At 43.4% G+C, this 14851-nt stretch overlaps 1 protein-coding gene across 1 annotated transcript in view; it reads right to left on the bottom strand.

The window, feature by feature from the left end:
• UST (uronyl 2-sulfotransferase) overlaps positions 1–14851 on the bottom strand; it is a 318507-nt gene that overhangs the window by 44794 nt on the left and 258862 nt on the right. The window contains exon 7 of the mRNA XM_081529921.1: positions 13587–13744. Coding sequence (XP_081386047.1) covers positions 13587–13744 — 158 coding nt within the window. The remainder of the gene's footprint in view (positions 1–13586; positions 13745–14851) is intronic.

The following is a 14851-nucleotide window of genomic DNA, read 5'->3' as shown; positions in this document are numbered from 1 at the left end:
CAGTGAAGACTTGGGGGCCCCATTGCAGCAAAGTCCTTCTCCCAGGCCTCCAAGGAGTAGGGGGCGGCCTAAAGGATTCCTAGCCTCCAGCCCCATTCCGGGGGTCATGGCTGGCTGGAGAGAACAAACATACCCCCCACACCTGAGTCTCGGTGTTTTCTTTGAGTTTGTTTTCCCACTGACTTACTTTCCTTTCAGTCTGGGCTTTAAAAACAGCCTTCTGAGTGAATGCAGGAGATCCCAGCAGTCCCCACACCATGGCTCATATGGAATGCATTTAGAGAGGGGAAAAAACTCGAACGGAGTGGTTATATGATGTTGAACTGGCTTGGACATGGCGTGGCTGGAATTTCAGAGCTGGCTTTTGTTTGCATTCGTCATGAAACATTTGTTATATGAGCTGCTGCTACTGCTACTAAAGCAGCTGCTGCCGAGAAACCTTCTCAATGGCTGCTTTTTCTCCTGGACATGGGCTGACTGTCAGCGTTCATGGACCAGGGCCCCGGACTCCCCAGGCTTGCGATACCTTTGCTGCGATCCCTGCGTTAGGTTAGGAAAATGACACATGACAGCACACGAAACGGTGGCGTGTGTTTCTGTCAAGTTACACTGGGTTGGTATCTTTGGATGGTTGAGTACCGCCTCTGATCAGGAGAGCGTCTTTTTTACCGATTCTTATAACTTACATTCTCTCCCATTAAATAAATCTCCAGTATGGATGGCTCTGATCTGTCTTCCAGGTGATTTTTTAAAAATACATAGTAGTTTGGAGCCTCATCATAGCAAATATCATTCAGTTAAAAAGGAAATGAGAGAGGTTTAACTAGTAAGCTACCATTAAGGAATCTTATTTTTGTTTGTTTTGTTTTTTGGAATTTCACCAGGACTATAATTCCAGGGTACCGATGATGAAGGCAGTGCTATGGTAGCCCGAGTCACATCACAGCTATGCAGATGTCACATGAAAGAAACAGGTATAATAGATCTAGCTACAAGCTCTAAACACAAAACTGGTAATAGAATCTTAAAGTTCAGGTAATTAGCACATGCCCAGCTAAATGCAGTAGGCTGACTACAGACCTTCAATGCCTCTCCTCTGAAAATCTTCACCCAGGTGACAGTAAAGGATAATAATTTTAGAAAAAGATTGCTGGATCACAAGGACAAAGAACTGGAGAAGGATTTCAATGGAAGACAGCCCTCAACCAACTTCTGAAAGATGGACGGTGGTTGGAAGAATGCATTGGATGTGGCAGAGCAGAGTAAATGCACCGGAGTGTTGGCACAGGGGAGACATACATCAGGAGGGTCAACTCACCCCGTACAACCCCAGAGAGACGGAGAGGTAGCACCAGGCAGCCCAGATGGAAAAACTGAGCATGAGACAGGTACTCTGCCTGTGAAGGAGCTGGGCCCTAAACTCCCTCCATACCTACATGCGGTCAGGTATCTCACCATGGGTCTCCCCCCATTCTCCATTGCTTGTGAACAGGCAGTCTTAGGATTAGTTGCCAAAGAATCTGTGGAGAGGCTCCAGACTGATTTGCTAACCAAGAAGGGAGAGAGGAGAGCATGGACTAAAATGAGAACAGTGAAGTGAATGGTGCCTGAACATGGACCTTCAGCCCCTGTTTCCAAACCAACAACACCAGACATGCATCTTGCCCTCCTAATCCCACCTCGCCTCCCGTCCCCCAAGTGGATGTTTGAGGAACGCTGCAGTAGGGAAACTGAATAAACTCCAGAGGAAAAAGACCTAAAATCACTAACAAATGTTTCCCAGCAAAACCTGATGGCTGCTTGATCATCCCAAGGGGGTCCATTAGTTGATAAGCCCCTGCTATTGTACAGCTCACTTTCCATGAGCTCGTGTGTCTCACCCTCAAATGTGAATTCTGAAAAAGACCACTAGGGGAAAGACTTTGGACTGAAAAGAAAGAAAGAAAGTGAAGTCGCTCAGTCATGTCCGACTCTTTTCGACCCCGTGGACTGTAGCTTTCCAGGCTCCTCCATCCATGGGATTCTTAAGGCAAGAATACTGGAGTGAATTGCCACTTCCCTCTCTAGGGATCTTCCTGACTCAGGGATTGAACCCATGTTTCCCACGTTACAGGCAGACGCTTTACCCTCTGAGCCACCACAGAAGCCCTTGGACTGAAAAAGAGATGCCCAAATGAACCAAGGGCTTCCCAAGTGGCGCTATTGGTAAAAAAAAAACCCACCTACCAATGCAGGAGACATAAGAGACGTGGGTTCGATCCCTGGGAAGATCTCCTGGAGGAGCAAATGGCAAACCACTCCAGTATTCTTGCCTGGAGAATCTCATAGGCAGAGGAGCCTGATGGGCTACAGTCTGAAGGGTCGCAAAAAGTCAGGCATGAGTGAAGCGACTTAGCAAGCATGCAACCAACCAAAACAGTAAAAAGGAGTCTGGAGCAAATAGAGACAATGTAAGAAAAAGATGAAAACACTTTTTAAAAATTTCTGTAATTTTCAGAGATTTAAGGTGGCACTGTATTAGTAAACAAGAACAAGATAGTATGCAAAAAGAAGAAAAGAAGATTAATAAAGAGCTCTTGGAAAAGAGAAAATTCAACAGAATGACTGGAATACAAATTGAGGAACTCATCCAGAGAGAAAATGTTGATGAGATGGAAATTAAATGAGGAAAAAATAATAAAGCACATAGAGAGGATGCATCTAGAGGATCCAATATTTGACCAACAGCATTCCAAAACTGAAATACAGAAAATAGTGCTGATAAAATTATGCAGTAAATAATGCAGAAGTAAAACAAGAAAAATTCCCAGAAATGAAAAAACATGTGTTTTAAGTTTAAATGTATCTACTGACTACTCAGCACACTGAGGCACACTGTTGTCAATTTTCATGAAAGGAATAAAAATAACACTCCGGAGAGACAGAGAGAATGGGAAAGTGAGAAAAAGACATGGCAAATGAAACGCGTGTATGAAGGAATCCATACCAAACCAAACTGACAATCAAACGAGATAGTAAAACACTGAGCTTTTCAGATATGCAATGACTCAAAGAATTTACCACTTTCCATGCCTCTTTTATCAGGAACCAACTTGGAAATATCTTGGAATAAATGGAGTTATTAAATCAAGAAATAGAATTTGAGGGATTCAGGAGACCAGGGATACAATACATTCTGTAAAATGGTAAAGGGATGTTGCAGGAGAGCTGTGCAGGAAGCTTCTGAGTAATCAGTCCAGATCAAAGCAGAAAGTCAGACCTCTGGGTGGGAAGGAGGGGAGTGGTTCTGGGATGGGGAAGCAGGAATGGAATGGACATACTTATCTGAAACAATATTGAAAAAATCAAAAGTAATATTGATACAACAGATCTAATGGCACACATGAAACTTTTGATAGCTATAAATAAATCTAAGCAAATAAAAAAAAATCCAAGGCAATAATCAATTCTAGGGAAAATAATAAGTCATGCAAGAAATGAAATGAGATGATTGTATACTACTTGGATCAGCGTCCAACAAATATATTCAGTCATAGTCATGTAAACAAGGAATATGTATGTAAAGTATGGATACAGCCATATTATGAACATAGTGGGGGGAGGAAGTAGTGGTAAGGGTGGTGGAATAAGAGAACTAAATAATGTCACAAATAAATAAATCAAGACAATAAAACAACAAAAATAAAACAAGCCCGTGCATACTACTTATAATTAGGGTGGTGATTATCAGAACAGCTACTTGCACTGAATGTGTTTGCCTCTTCAAAACCAGACTTTGCAGTGGAAAGGGTTGAAATAGGAAACAACTGCTTTTCATTATATGTCCTTTAGTACTCTTGGATTTTTAATTATATGCATGTGCTACTTTAATATGGGGCTTCCCAGGTGGCTCAGTGGGTAGACTCTTGCCTGCCAATGCAGGGGACATAAGAGACGTGGGTTTGATCCCTGGATTGGGAAGATCCCCTGGAGGAGGAAATGGCAACCCACTCTAGTATTCTTGCCTGGAGAATCCCATGGACAAAGGAGCCTGGTAGGCTACAGTCCATGGGGTTGCAAAGAGGCAGACATGATTGAAGCAACTGAGTGTGCAGGCACTACTTTAATATATCTAGTATAGTTAAAAAACAAGGAGGTAAAATTCTAGGAAAACATGTTTTGAAAAGTAGCTCCAGTAGTGTCCGGCTATAACAAGCCAAGAGAAGTACTTAGAAGCATATTGTAAAAACTGGAGAGGTGATAATTCAGAGCATCTGAAGCTCCCACTCAGCAAGCAAAATGTCCCTACTCTCATTAGTGGGAAATTAGACTAGATTTCTCTGTGGGTTTGTGGACAGTGAAATGAATGTGCTTGATACAGCTCACAAGAAACTACTAAAAACTGCAGGGTTCTGTACACAGGTATACTTGCAGTTTTTCATTGTGCTCTTTTCAAAGTCCAACACCATTTACAAGATGGGAAAAGTTAAGATGTTGTATGTTGATAAAAATGTCTGAGATATTCAAAAAATACAGATCAGGAAATGATATTTTTATTTGAACAAGATTAGTTGAACAAAAATAGAAGTTGCCATTGTAAAGCGTTGAGTCATGATAAATGGGTAAGGATTGAACTTCGCTCAGTGTGGAGGGTACATATTACAAGCAAAGACTGTCAGCGAGGCAAGATCATGACTCAGGGGCACAAAGACAGTTCTGGAAGTCTCTGTCTAAGGCTCTTTCCACATCACCACATTAGGCACCAGGGCAGGTATAGATCTTGGAAGTTTGGGCACAAAAGCACAAGAAGCTCACAGGGTCTTTTATAAAAACATCAACTTTCACCTCTGGGGTCAGGTCTCTAATCTTCTTGGCTCAGGCTCTAGGAGGATCTCAGCTTTGCTGAGTTACCAGAAAAGTCCAAAAGTTGAAATCTGTGGTGACTAATTCCACCCTCACTAGCATTCTTACTCAATGCAAAGCATATTACTGTCAAGTTCAACTCAAAACTGCTCAAAGTAGAAATGATTAAATTCGCAAGAAGAAATTCACCTCTAAACACAGAAGAATGCTGGTACCTCCACCACACATTCAGATATTATTAAGCAGCTTTTCGTCCGGGGAAATGAATCATAAGAGAGAAAACTGCACAAACTGCACGCTCCATGCCTGGCCACACTGTGGGGGGGCATCTGGGATTCTCCAGAGGATGAGGTTGGGACCAAGAAGGGACCGATTTCCCAGGATGCATGGGGTGGGAGGTGGGGACTAGGAAAAAATTCTGAAGGGATGATCCCAAGAGCTCCCAGCGAGGAAGGCCAGAGGTATCATCAGGGGACACAGCCAGCTCACCCTAGAGGCAGAGAGTGGCTGCCTACAGAAGGGGAGTCCATGCTGGTAGGCGGAGAGGGGAACTTAGGGGTCAGAGAGGACAGTAGGTTGTGTCTGGAGGGTTTGTGGGACCCTCCCCCCGTGGAAAAGTGCAGGGCCTACTGAAGCCAGTGGGTACCCTAGGCCTAGACAGTGGCTAGGTCTTGGGTGTGGAAACCAGAGATAAATCCAAGAGGAATAACCCAGCCCTAGGGACCCGGGAACCTGGCAGTATCCTGCTAGAAAGTGAGGGATCCTTAGGAGGTGGTCAGACGGGGCAAAGGGCATGGAAACTGGGGGGCTGGGGGTGGGGGTGACACATGGCCCTCTGGCAACTGTGGCTCAGCTACTGGTTCTGGGATTGGCGTGAGTGACTCAGCTCCAGGCTGTACTGCACAGAGGTCTAAGGCAGCTGGCACTTTTCCTGCCTTGGGCAGGACTGACATAGCAGCAGGGTGACTGAGCTATGAAGAATGAAGGACTCAGATCCAAGGGGTAAGATCAGTAGGCAAGGGCTGAGGTGGGCTGGAATGCCCCTCATGCCTCCCGCACTTGGGACTCCTATGCCTTCACACAGACACTCACATTTTTTTCTGCACTCACAGTTTTTCTTCGTAACCTGCCTCCTTCCACGTCCATCAGGTGAACAGCTATGCACCCTTCAAGGCTGGGCACAAATATCTTCAACAGGAGGTGTCCCTCCAGCCCTGTTTGTGATGATGCTCAGTCCAGACGTGGTTTTCTTTATCTTTACACAGCTGTTCCCCAGGACTGGAGTGCGTTACAGACACTTAAACATTTGCTGAAAGTGTTTGTTGAATTTTTCTAGTATTTTCAGATTATACCTGATATTTAAATATTATCCTTCACAGAGGAGGAATTTTGGGGGAAAGTTCAATTACTATAAAATCAGACCATATGTTGAATAGAGATAATCTATAGATTTTATTATCAAGCTTTTACCTTCAAGTGCAATACATAAGGGTGCTTCCATGCATGCATGCTAAGTTGCTTTAGTCGTGTCCAACTCTGTGCGACCCCATGGACTGCAGCCTGCCAGGCTCCTCTGTCCATGGGATTCTCCAGACAAGAAAACTGGAGTGGGATTCCAGGCCCTCCTTCAGGATAACGGTGCTTAATACCCTGTATTATGCTCACTACATAATGGTGCTTAAAGCTCTGCATTAGTGATTGAATATGAAGCATCTTTGGAGGGTCATAGGTTCATGGAGTTAGTGGTGGTTCTGGGGACAGAAGCTTGAATGTCTTTGGTCACTTGGGACTTGATAACTGTGGGCAAGCTATTTACTCCTCCACTGTCAGCTTCCTTGTTTAGAAAATGAGACAAAGACTAACTGCCTTTCTCAACTTCAGAGGATTCGTGTAAGAATCGAGTGAGATCATCTATATGGAAGTGCTTTATAAATGGCAAATTGATATGCAAATTACTATTGCTTAGGAACTGTTGCTGATGTTCTGATGCAAGATTAGTCACTCAAATACCACTGCTGCTTAATAAGTGGTTTAGCAGTTTGAACATGAATTGATGTACACACACACACACACACACACACACACACACACACACACACACAATGTAGTACCAACATGATTAGAATATGAGTCTTGGACATGACTGGTGAAAAACAGATCTTTATGGAGAACATTGATGGTAGATGAACCAATAACAGAGTAGGATCCTATTTTTATGAACAATAATTGAGTTTTTAAAACAACTTCATTGGTGTCTGTAGATGATTGGAATTTCTCTCAACCATTCTGTGAGGTTCCAGAATGTTTTAGGGTTTTGTTGTAGAGTAAATGGAATATGGTTCAGCGATAAAAAGTCCACCTGCAGTGCAGGAAATTCAGGTTCACCTGCTGGGTTGAGAGGATCCCCCAAAGAAAGGAAATGGCAACCCACTCCAGTATTCTTTCCTGGGGAATCCCATGGACAGAGGAGCCTGATGGGCTACAGTCCAAGGGGCTGCAAAAGAGTCAGAAACGACTGAGCGACTGAACAACAAAAGAAATAAGAAGTAGGAAATAAAAGATGAAAGACAGCATGTTTAATCCAATTATTATAGAATGATGGTTCACTTTTATAAAACCAGGGTTGACAGTCAATCCTAAAGGAAATCAACCCTAGAAGAACTGATGCTGAAGCTGAAGTTCCAATACTTTGGCCTCCTGATGTGAAAAGCTGACTCACTGGAAAAGACCCTGATGCTAAAAAAAAGACTGAAGGCAAAAGAAGAGGGTGGCAGAGGATTAGATAGTTAGATAGCATCACCAACCCAATGGCATGAATCTGAGTAAACTCCAAGAGATAGTGAAAGCCAGGGAAGCCTGGCGTGCTGCAGTCCATGGGGTCACAAAGAATCAGACAGGACTTGGAGACAAACAACAAACAATAAATGTTTTTAACCACCTCCTACTTCCTGAGCCCATCAGCTGTCATATAATGCACTTTGGACTACTTCAATCAATTGTACTTGGAATCCTTTTGATATGATCCCATTTTTAGGCCCCAAATTAGGCAAAATTGTACATCTGCCTCCAAGCATTCTGTAAAGGCCTCTCTGCAGATGGAAACTCTTAGGAAACCGCAGGCACTTCCTTGAAAAAACTGGAGAGACCCTGCCATCTGCTGGACAAAGTTTGTCATTGCGTTCTGATTATGTAACTGCATATGGAAAAGAAAGGTTTTTCAAGAACTGAATCTTAGGGTCCTAGTTAAAATGAAAACACCATTCACAATTAAATCATTGAACACCTATCTTATATCTACTAAATAACATGATACAGAACAGTCTGAAAGATTCAACATTCAGCTCAAGTTAATGGTAATGGGCTCTGGTCACATCTCAACAGTGGGTTTCACTTAAAGTTGAAATTTTAATGTCCTGATATTCCTGATAAGAATTCAGGCATAAAAATAGATTATTTTTTTAAAAATCCCCAGTTACTTGAATGGTATAAGTTTTTCAGTCCCCGAGCATGTCACTGTAGTAATATTTCTATTAAACTGATTCCCCTATCATTATTTAAGAATAAGGTATTGGCCAGAATATAATTGCTCCTCTCCTTCTGAGTCAGAAATACTCAGTTCCTAAAGGCATGTGATTTTATAGTTAAACGTCAGCTGTCACTGATGAAATAAGTGAAGGGTCATCATGCTTTTTTCTTCCTTCCTCCCTCCTTTTCTCTCTTCTATTTCTTTCTTTCACACTAAAGTTACGGAAAGATGGAGAAGGAAATGGCAACCCACTCCAGTGTTCTTGCCTGGAGAATCCCAGGGACAGCGGAGCCTGGTGGGCTGCCGTCTATGGGGTCGCACAGAGTCAGACGCGACTAATAAAAAAAATAAATAAATAAAGTTACGGAAAGAGAGTGGAAGCCTTAGTTCCTCCCAGACACAGGCCCTGTCTCTCTCCTGTAATGTGGTTGGCAGGCTAAGAGTTAAGTTTTGAACACTTATCATATGTTGGGCTTTCCTTGATGGTTCAGATGGTAAAGAATCTGCCTGCAATGCGGGAGACCCAGGTTTGATCCCTGGGTTGGAAAGATCACCAGGGAAAGGGAATGGCAACCCACTCCGGTATTCTTGCCTGGAGAATTACATGGACAGAGAAGCCTGGGGGGCTACAGTCCATGGGATTAAAAAGAGTTGGTCACAACTGAGGACTAACACTATCATACATTAAGCTCTGGGCTAAGGGCTTTACATGGATTTGATCAGGTACATCTCACCACAACCTTCTGACATAGACAGTGTTGTTTACGTGTCTTAAATAGATGGGGGAACTGAGGGGTAGAGAAGTTACACCTTACCTCTGGTTGTCTGGTTAGGTGGAGGATGGACTTTAACGCCCAGGCTGTCTACTCTAGAGCCTGTGGTCCAATCATTGTGATAGCCTGTCTCCCTGACAGAAATGCATATGGTGTGAGAGAGACGGGTGGACAGCTTGACCAGAGAGTGAGTTGGGATCCCTGTCTTAGGCAAGGACGGATTCTGAAAGAACACTGAAGCCTGGGCTTGCCATGTCCTCTAGGTGGCGACAGCCTCCATAACTAAACCTGGGAATTGAGGAGACAGTGAGACTGCCAGGATGGTGTTTGTTTTTATTTTTTAAAGGGGAAAAGCACTCAGTTGGTAAAGAATCTGCTTGCAATGCAGGAGACCCCGGTTCCTGGACCAGGAAGATCCGCTGGACAAGGGATAGGCTACCCACTCCAGTATTCTTGGAATACCCTTGTGGTTTAGCTGGTAAAGAATCCACCTGCAATGTGGGAGACCTGGGTTAGATCCCTGAGTTGGGAAGATCCCCTGGAGAAGGGAAAGGCTACCCACTCCAGTATTCTGGCCTGGAGAGTTCCACAGACTGCATACTCCATGGGGTTGCAAAGAGTCAGACATGACTGAGTGACTTTCACTTTCATTCTTTAATTGTGTTAACCAAGAGAAGGTAGAAAGAGGTGCCTTAAAACATTCTATGTAATACGTTAGTATCATAATAATAGATCCAATAGACCCTAGTGATCAACCACTCAAAGTTGCATTTGCTCTGGGTCCTATGGGTAGAAGTGAAGTGAAAGTTGCTTCATGTCCGACTCTTTGCAACCCTGGGGACTATGCAGCCCATGGAACTCTCCAGGCCAGAATATTGGAGTGGGTAGCCTTTCCCTTCTCCAGGGGATCTTCCCAACCCAGGGATCAAACCCAGCTCTCCTGCATTACAGGTGGATTCTTTACCAGCTGAACCACAAGGGAAGCCCACTGCAAGGGCAGAACCACTGCATAAAGAGAACTCCCAACTCACTGTTCTTTCCTTAAAGAATAACTGTTTTTTAAAACTGGCCAGTTTTAATTTTGTATGTTAATACCCTCAGATTTGAATACTGCAAAGCCAATAAACTCCAACCTTATATTGCTATACTCTTAATAGGAGTCTATCATTCATACCTAGTTAAAAAATATTTAAATTTGTACTTCATTTATCATCATCATTGGGCTTCCCAGGTGGTGCTAGTGGTAAAAGAACCCACCTGCCAATGCAGGAGACATAAGAGATGTGGGTTCAATCCCTGGGTCGGAAAGATCTCCTGGGGGAGGGCATAGCAACCTACTCTAGTATTCTTGCCTGGAGAATCCCATGGACAGAGAAGCCTGGAGGGCTACAGTCCACGTGGTCGCAAACAGTCGGACATGACTGAAGCAACTTAGCGCAGCCCATCATCATCATTTATAAAAATATTCAACTGTAAACAGTTTTTTTTTTTTAGAAACAAGACAAAGCCCTCGATTTATGAATGAACTTAAACCCTCAATGTTAGTAAGGAAGCCATTTGTTTGGAATCACACATATTTTCCTTTGTAGTAGTTGGTGGCCAGATTCACAAGGACAGTCCACAAAAATCCAGGAATTCTCTACTGTGGCTCCAATGTTTACATTCATAATGGAAATAAGTTGAAGATGAATACTGATGTAATGCTAGTAAAGGAAAGTATTTAAAGTACAAGAGAAAAGGATTGGACACTTGAGGTTTTGAGTCCTCAGATCCTACAGTTTCACGTCTGGATGCTAGACCGGGCTACTGAAGTGGAACAGCTGGGTTACTCACCAGGTCAAGGGCATCTATGAGGGATGCTACTAAAAGAACTGTTCTTATCACAGACATTCACTTATTTCCTGCCTTTAATTATTTTATTTATTTACTTTGGCCTTTAACACCACTGTGATTTTACCTCCTAAAGGAACTATGACTAAGAAAAATATTGATACCTCACAGCATGTCTGTTTTTAAGAGCTAAGGGGGAAAAGCATTCGTGACCAGTTAACCCTTGTGGCTAAGGAGGTGTAAACTGTGGCCCTTCTGCTCACATTTCGGTGGATGACCATGAATCTTCGTCTCTTCAATTTTTTGAGCTGGCTCCAAGCCTCTCAGTTTTGAAAGGTAAGGAATGAGCAAATGTAATTGAAATTGATCAATAAAAAATGAGACTGTATAAGTTAATGACAGGAAGTTGCTCTTACCCAGTAACTCTATTTTGGCTTCGGTTCTCCCAATTCAAATTCACATCCAGGTTGGGCAGAGTTTACTAAGTCCTTGCTCCAAGGTGCTGCCTCTGCCTCACAAATGCCCTCTGGCTGGTGAGAAATACCTGAGCATGTACTCTTGCTTACCCATCAGGTGAAAACTTTCATTTTTATTCCATCTTGAGTACTTATTATTATCAAATTCTTCTGAGATATGCTTAACTGGGTCTCCACAGAATGCAAACATTAATATCAAATACATTCTTAAAAACTTTATGAAGACTAAATTTCTCGAATACTTTTGGTAGGGGACAAAGTTACTCATCAGCCTAACTTCTTAGATGAAATGAATGGGTGGGGTGCACCAACAGTTGAGATTTATTTAGGGAAGTTCTTAACTTCTCTGAATGGTGGGTGATTAGAACCCTTAGTACTGATTGGCAAGAATTAATGACTATCCTTTCAATCTAGAATAAGTGATGGCCCATTTGACTAGCAGACGTTATTTTTACCAGCTCCTCAATTATTGTTATTAGTGCTTTCTCTTCAACAGTGAGACTGCCCTAAATATTCTTCATCTTGCTGGAAGGGGATTACAAAAAGTCCATATATACCTGAATTTTTAAATAAAATAGGACAAGCACCAAAGAAAAATGGCCAGTGGAATGTTTGCATCTTAATCCAACTTCACGGTCAGTTTAATCTTCAGAGTTTTAAGGGTCTCAGACTTCAGTGTTTCTGTTCTCTATCCTCTAGTCTACTCAGTTATAAAATTCTTGTATAAAGTGCAAGAGTAGTGATTTTAGTGTGCCACCATCTATGAGTTTAGACTGAAAAGGCCCAGGTGAACTGGTTCTGGTGTGAATGATCAAGTGACCTCCGCTAACCTATCTGACACAAGCTCGCTGATTTGTGGCTGTGAGAAAACAATACAGGGGTTTCGTCCTTGCAGAGGCTAAAGTTGTATGAGAAGCTGGCGGGCGTGAATGCTCGTCTCCTGTCCCCTGCCTCTGGGGATGTGGTCACTCTTCAGGACAGGGCAATTGTGGAGCTGCTTGGCCTTCAGTGTTACCATAGATAAACTTCACAGAAGGTGCCCAAGGAGAACACAAGACCCAGGGCAAGTGTTAAAAGGGCAAAGGAGGGCCCTATTTAAAAAACTGATCATTCAGAGCTTGTTACGCTTCTAGCTCTTCCAACCGTGCTTCCTGCTTCAGAGACACGCGTGCAGAGAGCACCTTGAGGTCCTTGGTCACGTAAGTACGTGGGAGCTGTTCTCTGAATGAGAGAGCTGGGAGATCAAGGCAGTCATCTTCCCCCAACCAGTCCCTGCTGGTGGTAGGGCCGCCTACCACCTACCTACCATGAAACAGAAGTCAAGGCCCCTGTAGACAAGACCAGTTCACCTGGCATCAGTACCTGCTCACGATGTAGTACATGATCTCTGCCTGGCTGTCTGGCATGTGGGACAGAGGCTGCACCGGGGGAGCCCTTCCCCTGGGCCTTATTTCCACAAGGCAGAATAACACCTCCCATCTCAAAACAACCAAACAATAAACACATTAGTGACTAAGCAGTGTTGCGGCAGCAGTAGATTAAGAAGAACAGGGCAGAAACAATGTTGTTTGTCATTCTCTCAGGATAAAATTAGAATAAAAGAAATACACAGTGGGTTTCTCAGAGTAATCACATTTACAGCGACACCATGGCCAACCCTTGTAATCGCTCTGCTGCATTCTTCTTCTCACTTCTGTTTGGAAACCACTGCATTTGCTAGAGGAAAACCACGACTGTACTCTCAGTGTGCTGCCTTATCTGTTCTGTGTGTCAGGATTCGCTTTTGTTAAATGGACATAGAGCCAGAGACAGCGCGTCACACGACGGCTCCCTCCCATTTGCCCACTTTCCCATACACGGAAGTCCCAGCAACACGTTCAGGACAACGTTGACGGGAATGTTGCCAATTTCATTTTCCAGAGGGAGAAATGGAAGCATCGGGCCTCTAAAATGTGGTGAGTTTATGTTTGGCCCTGATGCTCAAAGCTTTGGGTATCTCGTGGTTCTAACCTTGCTTTGAAGCCAGGGGAACCTCCCTTCACTAACAGAGGAAGTGATTCCACGTCTTTATTTCCTGAGTTTTCTTTTCCAGGTGAGTAACCCTCAGAACAGAGAAGAATTGCTTACAGTCGGAGTTACCTGGGTCTTTGTAGATACTGAGCACACCCTTGAAGTAATGAGGTAAAAATCTTTCCAGTAAAAGCAGCACGTCTTCCAACTCTTCAAGAATCCCCACAAGCAGGAAGTTTTCATTCACGTTCAGTTTTGCTCTTTCAAGGGCCCACTCACCAGGCTCCCTTTATGGATAGAAAAATGATGTTTAAATCAAAAGTTGGTTTTCAAATGCAGCAACAACATGCTGAAAGTTTTGCCCTTCTCCTACCTGCCCCCTTTCACGAAAGTCCAAATCCCACTTCCTTCAGGGACCAGCCCAGATGCAGCGTCTCCAGCCATGGTCCAACTGCCCCCTGCCCAACCATCTCTCCTCCAGCATCATCGCCCCTGCACAGTGCCTGGCCTGGGGCTCTTGAGCTTAGTGAGCCCCAAATAAGTGTTTGTTACATGGGCCCAGGCAGCTAGACATCAACAAACACTGGTTAGAATGGCTTATTTATTTATTGGCCACACTGCATAGCATGTGGGATCTTAGTTCCCTTACCAGGGATTGAACCCATGCCTCCTGCATTGGAAGCACAGAGTCTTAACCACTGAACCACTGTGGAAGTCCCTGGAATGACTTTTTAATAGAAGGATCAAACCGAATCCATAAAGTGAGAAGTTTAGACATAGGAAACTTACTGATATTGATTTCTGTAGAAATCAAAATAGGTGTCAGGTCATGACTGCTAATCATGTTATTCTTTTGAGAAATTTAAAGACAAACTTTTAAAATTATTATTACAGAAGGGAAATAGCCTAATTTGTATTTGTAAGGCAGCTCTCTGAGCTGACAACATTGATGTGAATGTAAGGAGCCCAGCCCACAGATCTCAGGAACTAGCCTCTAAGCTTGACTGGTTTTTACCATCTGGGGGAATTTGGGAAGCCAGGATTATTTTTTGAAAATTTTTAAATAGTCCTTATTTAGCTCAAATAATTGTTGTCAAGGTGGGAGAAGGTGACATTTTGAAAGTGTTCTGACAATCATCACGCATGGACCAAGGTAAAGCATAAGTCCTCACCCCAAGACTGGGAAATATACAATTTAAAAAGTACTTGAAGGAGTTACAATCATGTTTCTCTGAATAAATACGTTCATTGTGTCAGAAAGGGAGACATCAGGCCCCAAATCTTCCCAGGATCTGAAGCCATGACCCTGACGCAGAAGGCATGTATTATAGAGGGGAGGGTAGGTGAGGGAGGCCTCGTGAACTCAGGAGTTGATGATGAAGCAAGCCGACATG

The sequence above is a fragment of the Giraffa tippelskirchi genome, chromosome 9 (genome assembly GCF_054371585.1).
Source record: "Giraffa tippelskirchi isolate mGirTip1 chromosome 9, T2T-mGirTip1v1.2.pri, whole genome shotgun sequence".
NCBI classification, from domain to species: domain Eukaryota; kingdom Metazoa; phylum Chordata; class Mammalia; order Artiodactyla; family Giraffidae; genus Giraffa; species Giraffa tippelskirchi.
This window is presented reverse-complemented; position numbering and strand designations above follow the sequence as displayed.